The sequence below is a fragment of the Callorhinus ursinus genome, unplaced genomic scaffold, assembly GCF_003265705.2.
Source record: "Callorhinus ursinus isolate GAN/ISIS: 27379988/994484 unplaced genomic scaffold, GSC_fseal_2.0 scaffold49, whole genome shotgun sequence".
NCBI lineage: Eukaryota > Metazoa > Chordata > Mammalia > Carnivora > Otariidae > Callorhinus > Callorhinus ursinus.
This window is the reverse complement of record NW_027397111.1, coordinates 1836940-1861072: the sequence shown is the minus strand read 5'-3', so window position 1 is coordinate 1861072 and position 24133 is coordinate 1836940. Positions and strand designations below refer to the sequence as shown.

The window sequence follows — 24133 nt, the reverse complement described above, 5'->3', positions numbered from 1 at the left end:
GCTATGTTGAAATGATGGAGCATAACAGCTCCTAAGGCGCCGTTACAGTCTATTGTCCCTACAATCTATATATTTAACAGACCCTAAATATCCTGTGACACAGCCAACCAGAACAACTCCATTGGTGCCGTTCTGGCCAATCAAGTCAACAATGTTTCATTTTAAAGTGCTAAAATGAGGATATACCCAACAAAGTGAAATATACCATGGGCAAACTTGTATTCAGATGGACATATATATAAGTCTATACATTACAAAGACACAAGCGCCCCATGCCTGTGTAGGAAATGTTTGTCCACACTCATCATACATATGAAGCATATTTTATACATACCTAATGTTACTGAATGTCACAAAAACACTCTACAGTAGGTATTCTGAGGCTTTGCCCAGATCCCCCCTCAGGACTGAGAGGTTGGCTCCCTCAGCTGCAGGGAGCATCGTTGGTAGCTAGCCCTCAGTTGTTGGCCCTCTTTGGCATTGCCTCAGCTAAAGAGAGTCACCTCACTCAAGGTCATGTGTCCTGGCCAGGGTAGCCCTCATCCAATGACTGGTTGACACAAGTGTATAAAAGTTCACCCCCTCCACCCAATTTAGGACAATTCTGAATGGCCATGGCAGCCCTGAAGCTTCCCCTGGGGTTGACTGAGGCTTGACTGAGACTGCATCATAGACCAATCCTGTTTTTGTCCTTTTCCTTCCACGGTGGCAGTTAGAAAGAGCACACCACAATAAACAATGCTCGCAATATCTATCTCCCACTCAGTTTCTCAAGGAACCCAAATCTGTGACACACTCCTTTGCAAAGACTGTCCAAATAAGAGAGTGACAAGGTATGCTTAGTAAATTATAGGGTTTTATGACAGCAACTCTGTGAAAAATTCTCTAAAACTGTATTATGGGTTATAAAGAACAAATTCATAAATCTAATTAATGGATCTCTATATTTAAGAAAACAGATAATTCCAAAGTGAACAATTTCAAAGACACTTAAATTGAATTTGTCACAATCCATTTCACCTATCTTATTGCACATTATATATTTACCCTCTTTGACCTTAGAAGAAAATCTAAGCCTCAGAAGTAAAAGCAGTATCCTATGGAACCTCATAAAATTAAGATGGATATTTTGATTATAAGAGAGCCAAAGCTACCATAATGAGGTTCTTAATTTACTCTTCTCTATGCATCTAACCTAACAAGCAAGGACAGATATAAGCTCTAGAAACTCAACAAAGCCTATAAACCCACAAAATACATGTTCAAAACAGTGAAATTATTGGGAGGGAGATCATGTTAAGGAGAGCTTGTGAACTCTCCTTGTACATAATGGAGTATAACAGATTTTTCCATTATGCTTGACTTTTCCAGTGCCCAAAATGCAACCCCAGTAAAGTCATCTACAGAGAGAGCTCTCTTCAACCAGGAAACCAGAGTTTTCTGGTTCTGCAGAAACTACTTTGCCACTTACCCTCAGGGGCTCCATTATATCCAGTGTGACATATTTTAGGTTAAGTTTGGATCTATTAGTACTTTTTTAAATTGTAACCTAATCTCTCATCTCTTACCCATGTCTTCCAAAGCAAAATAAGATTATTTCAGTACCTCAGACTTCTCCCTCCCAAATGAATTAAGAAAAGTCAATGAACAACACTTAAAATTAACTTGCAGCATTTGAAGTTAGTAGTGTCTTAAATTTGAACTCCAACTCCAGCTGATGATACAAATTCAACAATACAGGGTCACAGTGTCAGACAAACAGAGATTCAATGCTGGAAGCAAGGTATGCCCAGTGCCAATTTACTACTAGGTATGCTGCACATGGATTAGGATGCTCTCTTCTAAGGCTGGTTGGAATGACAGATGGCTTTCAGTGAATGGCAGAGTTGCTACAACAATACTGAATTTATTTCTCATTTCTCCCTCAAACTAAATGGCATAGGCACACATTATGTTTTAAAGATTCTCTATGCTAACATTCAGAACAAAAATTTCTAGATGCATTTTTCCAAGAAATATTTAATTCAGAGCATTAATCAAAAGCAAATGATTTTCATAATTTAATAACAGAATGGTTATTTAAATGAAATAATTTTTTGTGGAATGAAGTTTCTGAGATGTATTAATTCTAAATATATTTTATCTAGCCCAGTGATTTTTCAACTAGAGTCCATATTCTCCTTCCTCCCCCCATAGAAGACATTTGGCAATGTCTGGAGACATTTTTGGTTGTCACCAAAGGGAGGGGTGCTACTAGCATCTAATGAGTAGGGGCCAAATAGTACCCCCCACCATGACAAAGAATCATCAAGCAAAAAAAAAAAAAAAAAATTCAATAATGCTGAGGTTGAGAAACCCTGATCTAACTTAATTAACCTGAAGTTTCCATAGCTTTGTATAGCAACTCACTTGTAAGGGAGTTTAACTATGTGAGTTAGCCAAAATGCCAAAATCTGAAAAATCTACTCTTTCCTTCTTCTGACCCTCCCATTATTGTGTGAGGACCTCTTAAGTCTGACAAAATAGTATATTTGTTCTCTATATTCAAGGTCACCCATGATTTAGTTAAAGGGGATAGGAAACATTAAAAAAATGCTCACTCTACCAGAAGCCATACTAGGTGTGTTCACATATATCTTATTTTTTCATTGTAACTCAGGTTACTATCCTCGTATTATAGACAAAGAAACTAAGATTCAGAGAGGGTAATCAACTTGCTAAATATCACACAGATGGTAAGTGACAATTCAGTGACTACTATACCAAGTGAGAATAGTTAAAACTCATTAATACTTTCTCATATATGCAAGGAAAATTCTGAGTCACTAATGGTTGTACTACTCAAAGAAAACTTTGGAATCATTGATAGTTAATGGGATGAGGAGGATAAGCACATTTTCACCATATGTTTTTCTGTATTAGAATTTTTGGTAAATAAAAGAAGACATCCCAATGGCCAACAGACACATGAAAAAGTGCTCCACATCGCTCGGCATCAGGGAAATCCAAATCAAAACCTCAATGAGATACCACCTCACACCAGTCAGAATGGCTAAAATTCACAAGTCAGGAAACGACAGATGTTGGCGAGGATGCGGAGAAAGGGGAACCCTCCTACCCTGTTGGGGGGAATGCAAGCTGGTGCAGCCACCCTGGAAAACAGTATGGAGGTTCCTCAAACAGTTGAAAATAGAGCTACCATACAATCCAGCAATTGCACTACTGGGTATTTACCACAAAGATACAAATGTAGGGATCCAAAGGGGTACGTGCACCCCAATGTTTACAGCAGCAATGTCCACAATAGCCAAACTGTGGAAAGAGCCAAGATGTCCATCGACAGATGAATGGATAAAGAAGAGGTGGTATATATACACAATGGAATATTATGCAGCCATCAAAAGGAATGAGATCTTGCCTTTTGCAACGATGTGGATGGAACTGGAGGGTGTTATGCTGAGTGAAATAAGTCAATCAGAGAAAGACATGTATCCTATGACCTCACTGATATGAGGAATTCTTAATCTCAGGAAACAAACTGAGGGTTGCTGGAATGGTGGGGGGTGGGAGGGATGGGGTGGCTGGGTGATAGACATTGGGTAGGGTATGTGCTATGGTGAGCGCTGTGAATTGTGCAAGACTGTTGAATCACAGATCTGTACTTCTGAAACAAATAATGCAACATATGTTAAGAAAAAAGAAAAAGAAGAAGATAGCAGGAGGGGAAGAATGAAGGGGAGTAAATCAGAGGGGGAGACGAACCATGAGAGACAATGGACTCTGAAAAACAAACTGAGGATTCTAGAGGGGAGGAGGGTGGGTAAATGGGTTAGTCTGGTGATGGGTATTAAAGAGGGCACATTCTGCGTGGAGCACTGGGTGTTACGCACAAACAATGAATCATGGAACACTACATCAAAAACTAATGATGTAATGTATGGTGATTAACATAACAATAAAAATTAAAAAAAAGAATTTTTGGTAAACATATTACTTTCATTTGAAAACTAATAAATTAAAAAAGATTCAAATAAATCATTGACATACTTCTCAGATTAATTTTAGGATTAACCCTTGACAAAAGAACAGAGTAGGAGATGGTCCCAAGTGTATGTACCCAGTCTGTTGTTGTTGACCCAATTTCCCACTCAATATCTCTATGCCAATACTTGTTTACTCACTCAGATCCCCAAAACAGATCTTATAACATTATTCACATCATATGTTATTTCATGGTGTTCTCACTGAGAATATAGTATCAAAGATTGAAAGACTGACTCTGTGTTTATCTCTAATATCAGAATGGTAGAAGAGGTTTGGGGGCAAGACTCTTCTTCTCTTGTGGTCCTGAGACCTCACTCTATATGTAAACATTTATTCAGGCAGTTCTTAAGGAGGGGTTCTGCCTTGTGAGGATGGGGCACTTAGTTGATTGAGCAGATCCAGTGACTGGCATGTGCATGAAGAGGCCAAAGTACATAAAAGTTTATGGCTTAACAGGCACCAAAAGACACATTATTTCCCCAAATAGTTTCTCTCCTACCTGATCTGAACCTCCCACCAAGAGGATCAACAAAGGCAAAGGGGTGCAATAGTGACCAATTTTTTATTGATTGTTTGATGCTAACCTTAGTAAGTCAGTGCAGTGAGGACACAATAAAATTCTTCATTGAGCTTTGGAAGTCAACCCTTCCAGAGCTAAGCTTCCTAATCTACGTAAGGACTGATCACATTCATACTTTGAGAATTCCATCATACGTCTATCCCCTTAAACTCCTTCCCAGCCCATGAACCCCAGCCATCTGCTAGAATGGCTACAGAATATAGGAGATCAATCAAGGATGAGAGGTTGATTTAACATGAGCAATGGTTCTGTATCCCACTGTAATTGGTTGAATTGTGTCCCCCAAAAAGATATCTTCAGGTCCTAATGCTTAGTACCTGTGAATGTGAACTTAAATGGAAATAGAGTCTTTGCAGATGTAATCAAGTTAAAATGAGGTCACACTGGATTAGAGTGTACAATGACTTGTGCCCTTATAAAAAGAGGGAGATTTGGAGACACACACACACACACACACACACACACACACACACACACTGGTGACAGCCCTGTGGAGAGAAGCAGAAACTGGAATGATGCAGCTATAAGGCAAGGAATGGCAAAACTTGCCAGCAACCATCAGAAGCTAGGACGTGGCAAGGAAGAAATCTTCCCTAGAATTTTCAGAAGGAGTATGGCCCAGCCAACACCTTGATTTTAAACTAGTCTCCAGAATAATGAGAAAATAAATTTCTGTTGTTTTAAGCCATCTAGTTTATGATCATTTGTTATAGTTTTAGGAAATGAATATACCCAAAATCTCAGAGTGTCACATCACCATACGTTTTGACAAGGAAACAAAGAAAAATAAACAACACCCTGGTTATAGCTATATATTCAAATACTTAAGTAACAGTACACATGACCTTGTACTTGTCTCGTGACCTTTTCCACATGCTAGTTTAAAACTCCTTCTAGGAACTAGGAAAGTATAAGTTTATTAGAAAGAATGGAGTCTAGCAAGGATGGAAACAAAAAGAAGACTCTTGGTCCTAACTTTTAAGTTATATTCAGCCTATACCGAATAAACGTATGAATGGAAATAACTTTTTAAATTTATTCTAAAACTGTTACCAAAGACACTGCCCACTATGCTACTCATTTGTTCCTTTACAGTTCTCATGTTAAAAAAAAAGAAAAAGAAAAAAAGAACTTTCAGAATGTGGCACTGGGAAAATATGGTCATCTCTTTTTAAAAAAATGGCATGTTTCATTCATTCATCAGATAATCAGAATTTCTCACCCAGTGTACTACAACAGCCTCTCAACTGGTCTCCTTGTTTCCATTCTTAACTTCCTCCAGTCCATTCTTGCAGATTAGGCCGAACAATCCTTTTTTATGTAAATCAGACCATGTTTCTGCCCTGGACAAAACCCATCTGGGGATTCCTATCACCCTCAGAATAAAATGCAAATCCTTTCCAGGGCCTACAAGGTCCAGCATGTTCCACCCCAGGCTATCACTTTACTTCATGTCCCACCGCTCTTCCTTCTCTCGCGCTACTCGTGTCACATGGGTCTCCTTGTTCCTGGTACACTCTAAGGACCACTACACACCCTCCACTCACCCCTGCTACCTGGACGCTCTGCCTCCCGCTCTTCAGCTGGCCTGCACTATGCCTTCCCTGGGGTGTCCCTCAAGTGTCACTTCCTCACAGTCCTTTCCACCCCATCTAAAAGAACACCCTCTAACTCCCTACTTAACTTGCTTCTGTTTCTCTCATGGCTTTTATTCACCTCCTGATATTACTGACATTACATTATCTATTTAATTGTCGATCTTGTCATTGTCTGTGCTCCCTTATCACAGCATGGGCTCTAGGAGAGCAGGGATTTTTGTCTGGATTGTTCACTGTTGTATCTCCGGGGCCGAGAACAGTGTCTACTATAGAATAAGCACTTGATACATAATTTGGTGAACCAAAAAAGAAATGAATGCATTTTGTAAGTTGCTTTGTTTTATTTTTTGCCTTGGCTGACAGGAAACTTAGTAATAAATTCAATGGTGAGTCATAGTAATACAGTAGCCTTCCTCACGAGCATATATGCTTCTTCCTTCTTTTAAAATATTCTGATGTTCTATTCCTCTTCTAATCACCTCATATCCCCTTCATCATAAAACATTTTCAATCTTTCGTAATGGGACACAAAGGCCCCAGTAGGCAGGTAGGGTGGGTGCCAGGTTGGGTGCATGGCAGGCAACCCCGCAGTAAGTGGGAGAGGGCGTATGTGTTCATCAGCAGTAATGCTTGAATGTGACACACGAAACAGCCCTCAGGCCACAAACCCAAAGCTTTGGCTGCCTGGAGAGAGCCAGATGAGAATGAGCCAATGGGTCTAGCAGAGCCAGTGAAGGAGGGAAGCAAATTTTACCTTTTCATTCCTGCAGTTGTTCAGCCCCATATTATTCACGGAGGACAGTTTCCCATCCACACCATGCGGCTGGTGCTGCTGTTGTTCCCGCTGGATCTGTTCGCGCATCTTCCGAGCCTCCTGAATGGCTTTCATCACTGTGTCCTGATCGCCAAACAGGGCGGGGGAGTTGAGACTGGACAGGATATCTGCATACACAGGATGCATCATCAGAAGCTTACGAGGCTAGATGCTAACAAAATACTGCCACTATCCACTCCCCTGTAGAATGCTGCCTTCTCTGAACAAGACAGGGGCGTGTTTGCTCTTCGGAAAACTGCAGGACTCTACATAGAGTCCCAGGAAACCAGGATGTGCTGGCCTCTTAGCCGATGGAGGATAGCCCAGCATGCCAGTTAATCGGGGCCCTGTCCCCTTACCTCCTCACAGGGGAAGGTTCTGAGATTCCAACTGCCAACTCTGTGTGTGTGTGTGTGTGTGTGTGTGTGTGTGTGTGTTCTGGTGAGATCCAACAATTAGTGGGGGAGTAGTAGGCAAGAAGGGAGTAAGGAGAGGTACAGAGATATCTGTGATACTGGGTATACTAATACAGGAAAGCTGTTTCTGGCCTACCAAAAAAAATTCTGTGTACTACGGCGACATCTTTATCTGTGTGTTCATATGTCCACTGCAGGAGAGAGGGGGCGGGAAGGAATACACTGCACTCTGCATTCCCCAATCACTGGCTGGTTAATGAAGCATTCTACTCATCATGCTGCCTCAGTTATTTACCAAGAGAATGACAACCCATTCCCTACCCCCAGCCGAACACCTACGGCTCTAAGCTCCCTGTCTTCCTGATAGGGAGGCTGTATGTGTGGGAATCGTTTTCACGTCAGTACAAAGCTTCAAATAAAGTGAGAATAAATATTTATTTTCGTTATATTCTATACAACTCAGAGGGAAAAAAATAAAATTAAGCTAACCAATTCTCTTCCATATCTTGCATTTTACTGTAGGTTAAAATTAATACTTTACATAAGCTTTTCCCATTTTTAGACTGAAAGAAGGCAATTGCTTGCTGAGTGATCGATTTCAGCTCCTGTGGTAAAGTTTAAGGTGATCCATTTATTTGTATGCTGGTATGAACATTTCATGGCACATGTATGTGTATGCACACACATACACCTCAGATAGACAGGACAGAGGAAACCAGGCTAGAGTAAAGTCCACACCATGCATGTGTGTGTGTGTGTGTGTGTGTGTGTGCAGTGCACGTGCATATGCATGAGCTCAGAAAGAATTACCAAGGCTTTCTACAGTAAGTTGTTTAACAGTCAAACAATCGCTTCTTAGGATATAGAAAACCTCTTAGCTTTTGCTCTGGAGCTGTTCTGATAAAAACCAAACAACATTTCTATCCAATACCGTCTGGACAAAATTGTGATTGCTTTAGCCCATTTCTAGCTTATGATCTAAGAAACATGCTCTGCTCAAGTATATACTCCATAACACCAGGACCTGTGAGCTGTCATCTTTGTCCCTCATGATGCCCAGTATAGCAAATACTTTCCAAACAAAATTCAAAACTGGATAATGAGAAGGCCAATAAAGCCAATTCAAGATCAAGCCTATTATTTATCCTTAAGTTGGCTTTTTTTTTCTTACTTCACAACTTCCAACAATCTAGCAACCATATTCACATACTGGGAATGATTCACTTCTCTCTCCCACACGAATATCACTGACTTGAAGTGAAAACCTCCTGGCCCCCTGCAGAGGCATCCAGACTCAAAACGAAAATAGGCTGCTGTATGGATCCTAATGTCCCAAATTTTAATGAGGAAGAGGTATATCTCACCATCAGAAGATTCACTTAAACCCAACACAGTGCAGCAAATACTCCAACTGTGAGTTCATAAAAGAGAGCACCAAGTTTATATAACTTAGGCAAGAGGACCCAGATTGTAGTCTTGGCTTTACTTATTAATAGCTACATGGCATTGGGCAAGCCATTTTACCTGTAAGAATCATTTTACTTCATCATATGATGAGGGTAATAATGCACTACGTCATAAGATGATCATGAAAAATCATATGAGATAAGATAGGCAAAAATGCTTTTCAACTGTAAATGGCTACACTTACATACTATTTTGTTTATTATAATAAGCATTTCAGGCTCCGGGACTCAATAAGGCAAGGAAGGTAATGTGGTGAAGAAACATAGTTCCAAGTCCCCAATCCCTTCTTATCTCTGTGTCTTATATGAAAATTAAGAGGCTTAGTAACAACATGTTAATACTTATTTGGCACTCTGCTACTGACAAATGCTTTCAAGTTTATTGTTCTATTCCACATGTATATGTAAATGTGGTGGTATTGGTTCAGTCTAGTTTTTTTTTTTAAATTATATGCCTTCTAGGTGCCAGAGACTGTGTTAGGCATTTTATATGCATTTTTCTCTCCGGATTCTCATAATAACCTATGACCTAGGTAATAATATTCCCCTCTAAGAGATTAGGAAACTGAGTTCAAAGATATTAAATAACTTTCCCAGAGTCACCTAGCGAGTATGTGAAGGCTCTGAGTCCAAGTCTGTCTGATGCCAAAACCCATGTTTTCCCTCTTTACTTCTCATTGGAGTATGAATGTCCCTAGAGATACTTGGCAATATATCAGAGAGTGTAAGAAGCCCGAAGATCATTATGACATATCTTATCAGGTATCAATTTTATTTCATACTATGTCATTGAAGTGTGTCATTCACATTTGTTTTAATGCAAAACTAATATGGGATAAGATGTAAAATTCACATACATTTTAAAAAGAAAATATAAAACTTCGAAGAAATTTTGGACTTTTGGCAGGCAGCTTGGAGGCCAGGTCCCTTTAGCCCCTTGGAGTCTCTTGTCCGCCTAGAGTTACTTCAGTGACAAAGCATTAACCGAACACAGAAATCCCCAAGTCTCTGATTTGCTGGATCTAACTCAGCAGTCTCTAAAGAACCCATCCCAGCAGTATTTATATTACGACCTTTTCCAAAAGTTCTAACCACTCAAGACACCAAAAGGAGTTTTGTTTCAGTAGAAAAGATTTTACTTTTACTTTTTTTTTTCCCCCTTGGACTAAGGAACACTTTGGAAACAGGGATCAGTCATCACTGGACAGGTTTGCTTTCTTTTACCTAATTCATAAATCTCTTCCTGTTGGTGACCTTTCCATTTACCTAAAGAGGATCCTCTTCCCAAGCTTCCTCCAACAGGGCTGGGGATGCCGCTTTTGTTGGGCAGATGGACGGGGCTGGTTTTGCCGGCTGGGAAGAGGCTCTGGGCGGGAGATGTGGGGGCCCTCACAGGCTCGGCCGTCTTGGGTCTGGAAGAGAGATTTAGCGGCTGTGCTGCTGCTTCATCCTACAAGAGTTCAACATAAATCATTATTAAAGAAAAAAAGACAAATGAAGCACATTATCACTTAGTAAGCCACAGTTATTTTACACCTCAGAGACAATGCCACGTTCTCCTACAATAATAACAAAAGAAGCTAATTATCTACCTCCTCGAAGATTCATTGGAAGGAAACCTCATTAATTTCCCTGTGTTATGCTTCTATTTACATTAACTGTGTAGTTGGATCATTCTTTTTGCCAAATTAAAATCTGAATTAGCTCACATTACAGCTTAATTTCCTAATGTGTTTTCAAGGATCTAAATTAACCTAGGGCATTTACAAAGAATTATTTAAAATTTCAGCAGCTCTGTAGTGCTTTTGTGTTATTCTCTCTGAAAAGTTCCTGCAACTATAAATAGGCTCTGCAGCTAATTTTTTAATATATATTTTAAATCAAACAATTGCAAGTACTTTAAAAATGGAAACACCGGCTTCTTCTGCTCTCCTGGGCCTCTGCCCAGGGAGCCACATGCCACAGCATGGTTTCTATGTGGCTTTCTGGGTGTGGACACTCCTCATGGCCTATATTCTGGTCTCTATTCAGGTTTAAAATTAATTTTTGCAAAGAGCAAGCACACATTATAATTATGTTTTACATACCATGCTATATGTAATTTATTTTTCGTGTCTAAAGTGATGTCTCTTTATAAAATTCTTTGCTGTGTATATTTACAGAATGTTTATTTTAAGATGTCTGTTCTTCTATACTGGGCACAGTATTCAAGTATCTGACTTGTAACTCTAGTGTAAGCAGGAGCTTGAAAGCTAAACTCCTTGCCTTTATTTTGTCTCATGTATCCTGCCATTAAACACATATAACAACATGCCCATCGTTTTAGAAATTAAGTTGTAATATAAACATCTTCATTTAAATGTTCAGTTTTAAGATCTATATTATTGTGTTCTACAATAAAATTGTCAGCAAGTGTTAATTTCTCTTTTGCTTCTAAGAAGGCATGGAGAACTTTTTCAATGTCATTTTTTAAAACACAATAGAGCTTGGAAACAGAACATCCTCCTCCCCTTTAGGAAGAGAGCCTGATCCTACCTGATCTCTAAGGTCTCCCCTAGTATCATGGTCATTGTTTAAGGGGGGACAAAAAGAGATGCCAGAAAAGGCTACTCAGGAGAATGATCAGAAAGAGAAAATAGAAACAACATGCACAGAGAAGCCAGTATATACACCAAGGACTCTGCTAGACATTTTCACGTATATTAGCTCATTTAACTAGCAGTAAGTCTATGAGGTTGGGCAGTATTATTCTAAATTCACAAAGAAGGAAGGGTCAGAGTGATAAAATCATTGTTCAAAGCCATACATGGAAGGACAACATGTGAATTCGAGTTTACTGGACTCCAAATCCCAGGTCCCTTTTCTATTAAACTATCAGAGAAAATAAGTCATTTGATAATGTAGTGAATTTTTTTTCTTGGTAGGAAATAGATAATCTGGCACATCTCTGTTGCAATGTACATTTGTCTATATCTAGACATAGGAGGGGGTCTCAGGAAACACGACTGCATCATTATGCATGTCAAAAATGTCTTCCGAGGGGCGCCTGGGTGGCTCAGTCATTAAGCGTGTGCCTCTGGCTCAGGTCATGATCCCAGGGTCCTGGGATTGAGCCCCGCATCGGGCTCCCTGCTCCGCAGGAAACCTGCTTCTCTCTCTCCCACTCCCCCTGCTTGTGTTCCCTCTCTCGCTGTGTCTCTCTGTCAAATAAATAAATAAATAAATCTTTAAAAAAAAATGTCTTCCGTGCTTGATTACAATTTACTTCTTTTTACTCTGCACTCAAAGGATATTTAGACTAATTTGTTCCTTTACTCCTATCTAAATAACAGTGATTTATATGCTAGGTATATAGTTTTCTCCATGTTTCTTTTATTTGGAGTTCACTGACCTTCTTAGGTATCTGAGTTCAGACTGTTCTTCAAAGTTGGAAAATTTTCAGCCATTACTTCTTCAAATATATTTTTCTGTTCCTTCCTGTTCCTTCTGAGGCTCTGGGTGCATACATTAGGCCAGGTGATGTCCCACAGCACTGACAGGCTTCTTTCTATGTACTTCATTTTGGGTAGCTCCATCATTCTGTCATCAAGTTCACTAATCTTTCCTTCTCTGACGTCTAATCCCATCAGTACTAGTCCAGTATACTTTTCAACTCAAAAACTGTATTTCTCATCTCCAGACATTCCATGGATGTGTTCCACGTCTTGCCTTCTAATGCTCATGTTTTCCTCTATCTTCTTAAATATACGGAGCTTATAGCATCTCTTTTTTTCAGCTTTAACTATACCCCAGTTATTTATTTTTATAATTCAATGATTGCCACTTCTGCCAACAATGCCACTGGGCATAGGAAGCATCTACCAACTCCCAATCAAGTAAATTCTTTTTCACCATGGCAGTCCCGATATTGGTTCTCACAGCATGCCCTGGCCTGAAAGAAATTTCGTGGGTGTTTTTTAGGAGGAAGATTTGCCTACCTCTTCATTTGGCTACAGTTGGCTGACCCTGTAGTAGCTGTTTTTACTGTCTTAACTACTAATTCTATCATCTGTGCCATTTTGGGGTCTGTTTCTATTGATTGACTTTTCTCCTCATTATTGTTCATATTCTCTTGCTTCTACAAAAGCCTGGTAATTATTGAACGGATGCTATACACTATGAATTTTTACATTGCTGGGTGTTGGAGTTCGTGTATTCTTTCAAATATTTGTGGACTTTCTTCTGAGACACAGAAAAATTTGGTCCTTTCTAGGCTTGCTTTTAAGCTTGTGAGGTAGGTTCAGAGAAGCCATTAATCTAGGGGTAATTTGACCCCATTACTGAGGTAACACCCTTTGGGCAACACTACTTGATACCCCGTATGTCAGGAGATCTTTCCATTCTGGCTAATGGGAATACAAGCCACTCTCAGTCCTTTGTGAACCTTGCAATTGCTTTGCCTGCTACATCTGGTATTCTCCCCTGGCCTCAGAGAGTTTCCTCATATGCATATGCTGATGAATATTCAGCTAAATACAGGGGAATCTTCTACAGATTTTCAGTACTCTCTCTCAGTGTGCAGCCCCCTCCTCTCTGGTACTCCACCTCACAAATCCTGCCTACCTTGGCGTCCCCAAACTCTGAACTCTATGTCTCTACTCAGGGAGCCTGCCATGTTCCATGTGGATAGCCCTACTTGCCCTCTGACCTAGAAACCACCTCTAGACAGTAAGCTGGAATAATCGTAGTACTTGCCTCACTTGTTTCTCTTTTCTCAGGAATCACTGTTCTATATTCCTATTGCAAATGTCTGAGAATCATTGTTTTATATATTTTGTCCGATGTTTCAGTTGCTTAAGCTGGGAGACTAAATCTGATCCCAGTTCCTCCACTGTAGCTGAACATGGAAATCCTCTAGGTATTCAGTTAGGCTCTCTCTTGGTATACAACTGGATATTTCCATTACAACCACTACCACCAACACCACCATCATCTTCTTTATTACCATCAGATCACGATCATCACAGTCACTATACTTACATTTATGGGGTGAATACTCACTATCTGCTAGAGGATTTAAGACTTATAATATTAACTCCCATTTTTCAGAGCAGAAAACTAAGGCTGAAAGAAGTTAAGTAACTTGCCCAAAGTGACACAGATGGTAAAAGTGGTAGAACTGAAATTTGAACAACAACAACAAAAACCATTCTAAGTTCTGATGTTGATAATTATAGTAGATAAAAATTCTGAGGGAAAGAAGGTATATAAGACCATCTATGTTTAATTTTGTTACCTTCAGCAAGCTATGCCCTATGTCATGTGGTCACGTTATATACAGAGGGAAAGCAATGGTTATAGACAGAATCATATTTTAGTGACCATAATCCTTTCAATTACCAATTCATGAGATTACTCTCAGAACTTCTTCAATAATAGGTAGCAGTTATTTTTTTTATTAAAACATTTGCTTTATGTCTCGATCTATATATTTTTACCCACACATACAATAAACAATCTAATAAGTATAAAGAATGTTTCCTTTGTTATTAACATAAAATATGGTCAAGTCAAATTATATAGAGAACTGCCTAAGAATTTGCATGTGGTCAAGTGAGTAATAAAACTCAGTTGGCCCACAAAGCTGGAATGGTAAAAGCAGACGTAAACTTGAATTTAACCAGGGAACATTTTACTCATCTAGTAAAGGCTTGGTTTGGTGCAGTTCCATTTGGCCAAGTCACTTCTAAAATGACTTTTTCATGTTAAATATCTAATATTCAATACCTCAAGTCAATAATGTTTGATATGTCCACATTCTAACAACTATAATTAAACAAAGTGCTTTGGTTTGACTTGTAGTGTTCTGACTCTTACTCACAAACAGAAACTCTTGGGACACAAAATAGATAGCCTGTTTCCATAAGTCATGCTACCTTATTAAGTGTAAGCTGCCTATTGTCATACCTCAAAATTTCTAACAACAAAGCATAAACGTTCATCTATTTCTTTGGAGAATTTAAAGCATGGCGGCATTAAATTAATTCCTATCTGCACATTATAGAAAATAAAACAATTTCAGTGGTTTTGCAGCATTTGATGCTGTTTTGTTGGCCTTAGATGTTTCCCTTGTGAAAATTTAATACCTGCAAATTTTCTCCAAATGTAATACTTTGGGCACATTACAGTAATACCTCCGTGCTTAGACTATCCCTCTAAGTAGGTAAGTCAGTGATACAAAACAATTGTTTCTCTGAACTATATTATAAAAACCAACCAGTACCGCCTGTAGGTATCAGCTGCAGCACAAAGTTGGAGCATATCATCCATTTCCCTCTGTCATAAAATACCTCCTAGGTGCCATGTTTTAAGGCACTGAAAATGAGTGAGAAGAGGCATCTACCAATGTCCCAGCCATAACTTGGAAGAGCCTGTTTGTCCTCGCACAACTACCTGGCATCAAAGGATGAATAGATAATGACACCGCTCATTCCTCAGAGCCCACATTAACTATTCTTGAAGGAGAGACCTTTATCAACAAATCATATGAAGTTCAGCAGTAGATTCTTTTCTGTCCCTCTTTTTTTTTAAATCTAAAGTTTTGAGAACCTCCTTTTCTGCTACTATAAGTTGGCTCCCACCTGTTGAAGGAACTTCGAGAGAAAGTATCACAAGTCCATGACAAAGACTAGAAATAAAACCGTGGCCACTCATGCCAGTGAACATTAAAAAATAAAAGCCAGAATCCAAAGGGGAAAAGCTTCTGAGAAGTGAATCTGCAGATTTAGGTAAAGATCTCACAATATGGCACTATTGTCATCAAAAGGGAAACACCTGTTTCTCAGTGCTCAATCATGAAATTTACCATAAAGAGGAGCATTTGGAGTTCCTTTGTGCTGCTATGCTTCCTGCAGTTTATTCCCACCCCAGCCTGGCTCACTACTTTTCTTGTGAAGCTGTTTTCCAAACTGTTTTCACAATCCTGCAAAGTAAGTACCTTAACTTGAGTTACAGGGCTGGTCCCTCTCTTTTCATTTTTTATCCCGGTAGGTGAGACTGCCCCTGCTGGGTTTGGTGGCTGCGGAGCTGATGGCATCTTTGCTCCAGGTGACACCTGCATGCTGGCCAGCTGAGCGGCATAGAGCTGCTGCAAAACAGAGAAGACAAACATTATCTTTTTAAAGGCAGCTGAAATTGAGTTTCGCAAAAATCTTACCATATTGTTAGATAACTATTTCTCTGACGGCCCTACAATTTCTCTTTCACTATTTTTTAAAGGGGAAATAAGAGAGACCAAATAATACAAAGAAAGGGTACTAGCATGAGAGCCATTGTCCTGGTCCTGGTCCTTCTAGCAATAACTCTATGAACCTGAACAAAGGGTTTGAGTGCTCTAGAACTCAGTATCTTCGGTACAAAAAGGAATTTGACTAAATGGTTTCTATGATTCATTCTAGTGCCTAAAATTGTTATAAAAAGTTCTTCAAATGTCAGTATGTCCATTCATGTAATTTTAATATTCATGAAATAACTAACTAATCTGAACTTTCCTAGGGATTCCTGGAAGAACATTGTTCTTATTCAATACTGACCAAGCTTCTCTTGGGGATGCTGATCCTTCTGGATGATAAGAATGCTGCCCTCAAGATCCCCGAGGCTCAACAGCAGTCACTGTTTTCTTGAGGTCTTATTTCTAGGTAGCATATAACATAATCCTCAAGAGAATATAGCCAGATTCTTGACCAAAAAATGAAATGAAATGGAATGAAATGAAATGAAATAAAATAAAGCTTCTTTTTCCTAGCACAGCATGTTAAATCCTTAACTGTTGATTTATTAGCTTTTGGGTGAAATTGGTAATAAATGAATGTGTTAATCTGCTATGGTTAACCAGAATTCAGATACCTCAATCTTCACACTATTTAATGCTTGGAAACTCCATTCAAATATTTTCTTTTCTTCTTATAATCAAGATTAAGCCATTACCTTGATAGTCATATTTCTTATCATAATAAATAGAAAGCTTCCTAGTTCATCAACCACAGAGAAAATAGCTCAAACTTTGCCATATTAGTAAGGGAAAAAAACAGGTGGTTTGTATGTAATTTCCAGCTTTACTATCATTCAGATGGACAAATAAAAAAAATTAACAGTAATCAAAAACAGACCTTTCAGCACATGTAATTAAATGAAAGCTTAATAAAGAATAATTTGCAAGAGCCAGATGTGCTTATGTCATGATTGTTGCTTTCTTTGGAACAATTTTTCTAATATAACAAGCCTCTAAAGAAATTAAAGTTTCATAATTCTGTATGTGCAATGACTCAGTGGCAAGAAAAATTCACAAGTAAGAATCGGTCAAATTGCTAGAACTTGGGGAGAAAAGGCTACCAGAATCTTCTGTTTTCTTTTTACTCTGTAGTATCCTTTTCCTTTGAAATTCACCCAGGTATCTCCAAAGCGGGGGCAAGTGAAGCTTCTGAAATTTTTCTGCTTGGATAAAAACACTGAAGAAAAGTTTTATACTGAATAGAGTGAAGATGGTTGAGAGCTGAAAAAGCGTGGGCCACACAGTATCTGGCGTTGTGACCAATATGCCCTCCTACTGAGTATTAAAGACTCATGAAATCTTAGAGAGGCAAAAGTCCTTAGGTATCATTTATGCCTTCATTTTCCCTCAATAATTCACAAGATCAGAAGAAAGTCAATTTTACTCAATTTTGACTCCTCCAGGGAACTTCAACTAGGGAAAACACAGAAAAACAAATCCTTGGGAACGAATCTGTTTTTAAAAAAGCTGACTAAATTCAGAAAGTCTTCGGACTGCTTTTTAGAAATAATATTAATTGCTTCCTCTAAAGCTTTGAAAACCATTTATTTCATATCTCTTTCTAGTGGTTTGTACCTAAGAGAGGAAAGACCCCAGAAATACTGAGATTCCTCAGAGTTCCCTGTGAGCTGTGATCACTGGTCATGGCAAGAAGCAGCATCACCACATACCATAACACTTACAGAGCTGGGCCAACTGGGTATCAGATAAGATGGAGTAGAATAAGCCTTGAACTAAAAATCAGAAAATAGAGCCCAATATAAACATAGAAGGCGCTCACAAAGGTAAAAATTGTCACATCCTATCTAACAAAATATATATATAATATATAATTTTAGATGTAAGTACCATGCTTTTCAGACTAAAGACTTCAGATCTGACCTAGATAAAAAGAATGCCATTCACTGAATAGGTGCAGCTTTACCAAAGGATTTCACAGACAGCTCATCTTCTAAGCCAACATTAATTGAATATATTCCATACGCAAGTCTCTATGTTAGAAACTGTGGAGGAATCAAAGTCTTGGAACAAGCACATAGCTTTGGAGAAGATGTAAGATATAGATCCTGAACACTTGATGTGCACCTTTTTTGTGGTACCTATCACTTTTTTTAAACCTGTGTTTAGTTGTACACATATGTCTTACCATGCTGGATAGACCATAAGCTTATTGAAGTCATGATCCACCTGATTATTTGAATGCCTAGCAGCAAGAATAATGCCTTGCAAATAAAAGATAACCAACCAATATTTTCTGAATTAACATACTATATAAAATCACTGGATGTTAGGAAGGAGAGATATTCTCTATAAATGAGGCAACAGAAGTGGTATATGAAGATATTTAATGAATAATTTTATGCTCCTAAGTTTAAAAAAAAAAGGGAAAATAAACCCAGCCCAAATTAAATCACACTGTTTCACAAGAAATTAATCTTTTGAAGTCATTTGTTAAAATGTTAACTAGAAAGCTTTTCAATAACTGCTAGCTTCAGTCACCTGTCTCAAACTTTTCTGACACATATTCTACTGTTGAGTAGCAACTGAGGGGTAGTACCAATTTTTCTTCTCAGCCTAGTTACTTATTTAGTTTCTCTAAATGCTACTGCATCCTTTTTTGGAAGAACATAAAATATGAGTTATTCAAATAAATAGCTTTAGTTCAAAAACTCCTTTGCAGGCTAATGGTTTGGGAAAGAGAAAGGTTAAACTCTGATAAACTATTGCATAAGAGTTTACAAAAGTGTCATTCCACATAGGATTCCGAGATCATAGTTCATAGTCACAATGATGAGGATAAATATTCATTTCCAAACACAGTTGAGGTTTATAAAACCAACAATGTAGTAAAGCTTATAACAGGCTTAGCCAGAGTCTCACAAACATTTAAGCTTTGGTGAAGACTGTTTCTGTAAATATAGATTTTTTCCATTTCAATTTTGAAAAATGTTCAGTGATTATTTGGGATATTGTTTCTTTGTCCAAGATTTATAAAAGACATGCAGTGCATACATGTAAAAAATGAGCCTAGCTAAATATTTTTTCAAAATTATAAAATCACACATATTTTATAGGAGCATTTTAAGAAATGCTTTTACTATTTTATGGCTAAAAATATTCCACCTTTATTATTATTAGTTCAGGTTTAATAAAGTAGCCAGTATTAAGATTTTGGTACGTTGAAAAATGCCACATTTAGCTCCAGAACTGAAAGGGTCTTACCAGATCATTTAGTCTAGTCTTACCTCCTCCTTCTACTGATGAGTGGAGGACTATAGAAGAGAAGTGCCATGCTCAAGACGGCATAACTAGTTAGTATTGGTATTAGAAGAACACTCTAGCTCTCATTTCAACATGACCATTTAAAGTAGAAATGACTATATGATGAGCCAACCATTGCACCTTGCAGGCACATTTCCAGCATTGATGAATTTGTTCAATGGCAAATCTTTATCAAATGCTTATTATTACCTAAACATTACGCTAAATACCAGAGGTACAACAGCAAGCAACTCTGAAACAGCCCATGCCTTAATGGAGCTAGAAAGAATAACTGATATTAAATAAATGCTTAGACAGAACTATGAATTATGGTCAGGTTGAGTGTGAGAAAGAAAAATACAGAATGTCAAAAGAACATTGAACAAAGGTGTTTAACATAGTCTGGAGAATCAAAATAGCTTCTCTAAGGAAGTAATACTTTAAGTAAGAATTATCCAGGTGGAAAGGTTATAAAGAACATTCCAGAAAAAAGAACACTGATTATTATGGCTCTGAGGTAGAAAAGAAGATAACATTTCAAGAAACTCAAAAAAGGCCAAGGTGGCAGCACTATTGAGTGAGGGTGGAGTAGCATTAAGAAGAGGCCAGAGAGGGGTAGAGTCTTAATAGGTCACATTAATCATTTTAGACTTTAACCCTCAAAAAAGAAGGATCTAGAAAAAGCAATGAACTAAAACTAAGACACCTAGAATCTTTCCCATGCTTTACCACTAACTCATTGACCAATCTTTTAAATGAATTAGATTAAGAAAGTCCTATGAAGAGCTCACAAATCCATAAATATATACCTCTAATACTGTTTCTAGAGTTCTGTGTCCTGAGACTAGCCTTCAAGAAACACCTATCTTGCATTTGGATCCTAGTGATACTTTAATAACTAGGCCTACTTACATTCAACACAAATAATAGGTCTACCAAATTCAGCCTTATGGTGAAATTCTTGAGTGTCTTGGACTATATACACTAGTCTATGGTCAGGACCTGAAAAATGTACTCTGTCAGTCATTTTATAACACTACAGCACTTGGGAAGAGAGGCCTGCTTTAACCCCAGTGCAGCCAAATTCATGTCCAATTATAATGCGTAGTGTCACAGTGTACCTAATACTTAACATAATGTGAAATATACAGGTATATATATATATATATATATAATACCTGCTTTCTATGATAAAATGATGTAAGATCTCCAATGGAGAGCCCCATAGAAAAAAAAGGTGCAAGGCCTGTATTCTCATAATTACACGATTTTCACATAACCACATAACCATTCATCCAGCCATTCAATCATCACCCTCATTCATTCATATGTTCATTCAACAAACATACATTGTGCACTCAGTCAGGTTCTGTGTCAGGTATTTTACATTTATTATTATTATTTTTTTAAAGATTTTATTTATCCATTTAGTTGACAGAGAGAGAGAGAGAGAGAGGGAACACAAGCAGGGGCAGTGGGAGAGGGAGAAGCAGGCCTCCCGCCAAGCAGGGAGCCCAATGCGGGGCTCGGTCCCAGGACCCTGGGATCATGACCCGAGCCAAAGGCAGTCACCCAACCAACTGAGACACCCAGGCGCCCCTACATTTATTATTTTATTTAGTTATCAAAATAATTATATAAAATGGGAATTATCTTTTTAGAGTCAGACTCACTTTAAAGCCCATGTGCTTTAAATAAGCTATACAGTGAATAGTAATGAAACCCATTTCCTGTGCCCAGCCACCAGACAAGAATCATTGGGAGAAGAGAGATTCTGATGTTGCTGCTGCTCCAAGTTCTCAAATAGCAAACTATATTTCCAGATGTCTTGCAGCGACTTTCTCTCAAATGGCACTTCACAGTCCTCAAATACAGAAAGAGTTAATGGTACCACCAGCCACCTTGAAGGAGCAAGGGGCGCAATTTTGATCTAAACAACTCCCTTCTCCAGCCAATCTCTGAGCCATAAGAGAAGACACTCGAAATACCCTAGTGACACATATTTAATAGACTGATAAAGTAAAAGGAACTATGCAGAGTATAGGTTGAAATAGGAGAACTTGATAAAAATGGAAATTGACAGGGGCTTTAAATTGGCACCAGTATGCTCCAGTATATGGAAACCAACAGTAAAAAAGCAGGCACAGCTTCACACACTACATTCTCTTTGGAGTAAATTCTCCTGTGTTTTGTCATTTCAATTAGAAAGGGCATTTTAAAGTGGCCTGTCGGAATCTGGCCTAGAGAGAAAGAAAAAACATTTTCCTTCAAATACAACTAGCCTATTGGTGGATAATGAAGTAAGGAAGGGAGGGAAAATGCTATTCTATAAAAAGAGATTCAATAGGCACTACTGAAAGCTTTCAACCCCGACCCTTATATTTACCCCACTTGCTGTAGGCCCACATAATATCTGAGAACCCCAGACCCCTCGCCCTGGTTAACTCAAGATTCTGTTCTTGTGCACCACACACTACAGGGGGCAGGGGTGGGGAGTGGGGGGTGGCAATTGGAGATGTTGGAGGAAACAAGCAGGGTGGGTGAGGGCATCTTTACGGAAATGTCATTATTTACTTGACTGATGCTGCCTAACACTAGGCCCCAAGCCTGGCTCAGTTCTCCAGGGACATGCTGGGTTTTGTTACCTTCTCAAAACAATGCTGATGACCGTTCCTCTGCCTACCAAGCAAGGCATGCCATAAAGCTGGACAAGTTCAGCTGTGAGGCTATGAGAAGGCAGAAGGGAGACAGGGGTAATTAAGCAGCATGATTTAGTGCTTGTTCAGCACAGGGAAGAAAATATGTCAGTAACAAGTCATTACAGACTGGTTGGTGGGGGGGCGGTGCAGAGAAAGCTTAAAAATAATTTGAAAGAGATCACAAATACTTTTACTTCTCATAAACCTCCAATGTCAACAAAATGATCCAGGAAATATAGCTGTGGTTTCATGGAAGGAAAGAACTGAAGTTCTTGTTTTTTAGCATAGAAGGTACTTGTTTAGCTATATCCCTAATATTTGACACCAAGAAAATTGGCTGTAGGGATAGGAGATGAGAAGGAATAAGGGAAGAGCTACCACTCCCACTCCTCGCATTTGGGGTTAATTTCCAAGTCAGCCTCCTTGCTTCTCCTGCGATATTCTTTCTTTTCCTATTAACCCCTCTTGTTTGTCATAATCCTACTCATCTTTTGAGACTCAAGTCAAAAATCACTTTCTCCTTATCTGACCCCTGCCTCTTTTGTGCTCCCACCATATCTCTTCTACTCCTGTGTACTCTATGGAATGTCTTTTTTTCATGTCTTTATCTCCCAGCAGATTCTAAGCTCCTTAAGGGAAGGACTGAGTCTTATTTATGTCCCAGGGACCTAACATCATGCCTGACGTTTAGTAGATGCTCTCCTAACACCGACCTCTAAAACTCCTTTATTTCCCTTCTTGTCTCTATCATTTTGGGATCATTATCATTTCTGCCCACACCCTTTTCTTTTCCTCACGCCCTGTCCAAAAGGAGCCCCAGAGATGGAAGTCAACCTTCTCTGTTTTGGTCCTCTTGAACCTATAAAGCATGTGGGTTCATAAGTCATGCACTGATTTTCTTGCAAGGAAACACCAGATAATACAATGTTAGCAGAAGAAAGAACTGTAAACATCATCTAATCCAATCCCTTTGCTTTACAGATGAGGGAAACGTCAAACCTATTGAAGGAAGGTGATTTGCATAAGAATACCAACTGGCAAGCAGTAGATAGAAGGAAATCTAGAACCCAGATTCACTACTTGCCCCCTCTGTGTTCACATGGACTCTTTTCTCCTTGTGTTCTGTTCTCTTAGGGAATTCAGTGCAAATAGAATATGTACATTTTATCTGAGCTCTTGATCTGGACTACATAAAAGGATTGTTTTCCCACCATTCCCCTAGAATTAAAAGAGAAATGTATCCTATATGTACTTCAAAAGTAATCACTGGGCAAAGAATAATTTATGTTGTAGAATATTATTTTAATATTTATTTTAAAATGAACAAATTTTAAAATGCAACTACAGTAATTAGCTTAAGGTAATTATAATCGTGTTAAGGTGTTTTCAGTTTTTTAAAAATGAAAGTTTATGCAAATACACATAAAAGGGCCAAAATCTGTCTCAGGTGAGAGTGGATCTATTTCACCTCCTTTAAGACTTGAGCTATTTGCCTTTCCACAACAACCAAAGGAAAAAGAGGACAAGCGTTGACTGTAAGCCATTGGAAAGCCAGGACCTGTTCAGTTCATTTCATTATCCCCTGCAGCCTGCTCAAGAATGTCAAGTAAGGAAAAATGAATTGAAGAAAGAGTTTTCCTGGCTAGAGATCCTCTTGCCTATTTTCTCAAGCATTGAGTAGCTCCTCTGACATAACCCATTGTGCTTATGGGGTGGGGAGGCAAGCGGAGAGTATGCTGGGTGTGGAGGAGAGGAGAAACTGTAAAAAAAAGAAAAAAGAAAAAAGAAAAGGCTAGAGGCTCAGGTCAATGGTCCTACCATTCTATGAAGAGAACTTTTTTTAAAAAATTCTGACTCCATCAGGTTGAGCACCCAGGTAGTCATCTGCTACAACAACAAAACAAAACACACCAGAATTCCCTCTTGGATTACACCAATTATACTGG

At 38.7% G+C, this 24133-nt stretch overlaps 1 protein-coding gene across 9 annotated transcripts in view; it reads right to left on the bottom strand.

Moving 5' to 3' along the window:
* The window catches only part of SOX6 (SRY-box transcription factor 6), a 372105-nt gene that overhangs the window by 71850 nt on the left and 276122 nt on the right, over window positions 1-24133 (bottom strand). For all 9 annotated transcript variants that reach the window (XM_073882851.1, XM_025848518.2, XM_073882852.1 and 6 more), the window contains 3 exons: window positions 15895-16044; window positions 10185-10368; window positions 6977-7164 (listed from right to left, as the gene is read on the bottom strand). In XM_073882851.1, the coding sequence (XP_073738952.1) occupies window positions 6977-7164; window positions 10185-10368; window positions 15895-16044 (522 nt within the window). The remainder of the gene's footprint in view (window positions 1-6976; window positions 7165-10184; window positions 10369-15894; window positions 16045-24133) is intronic.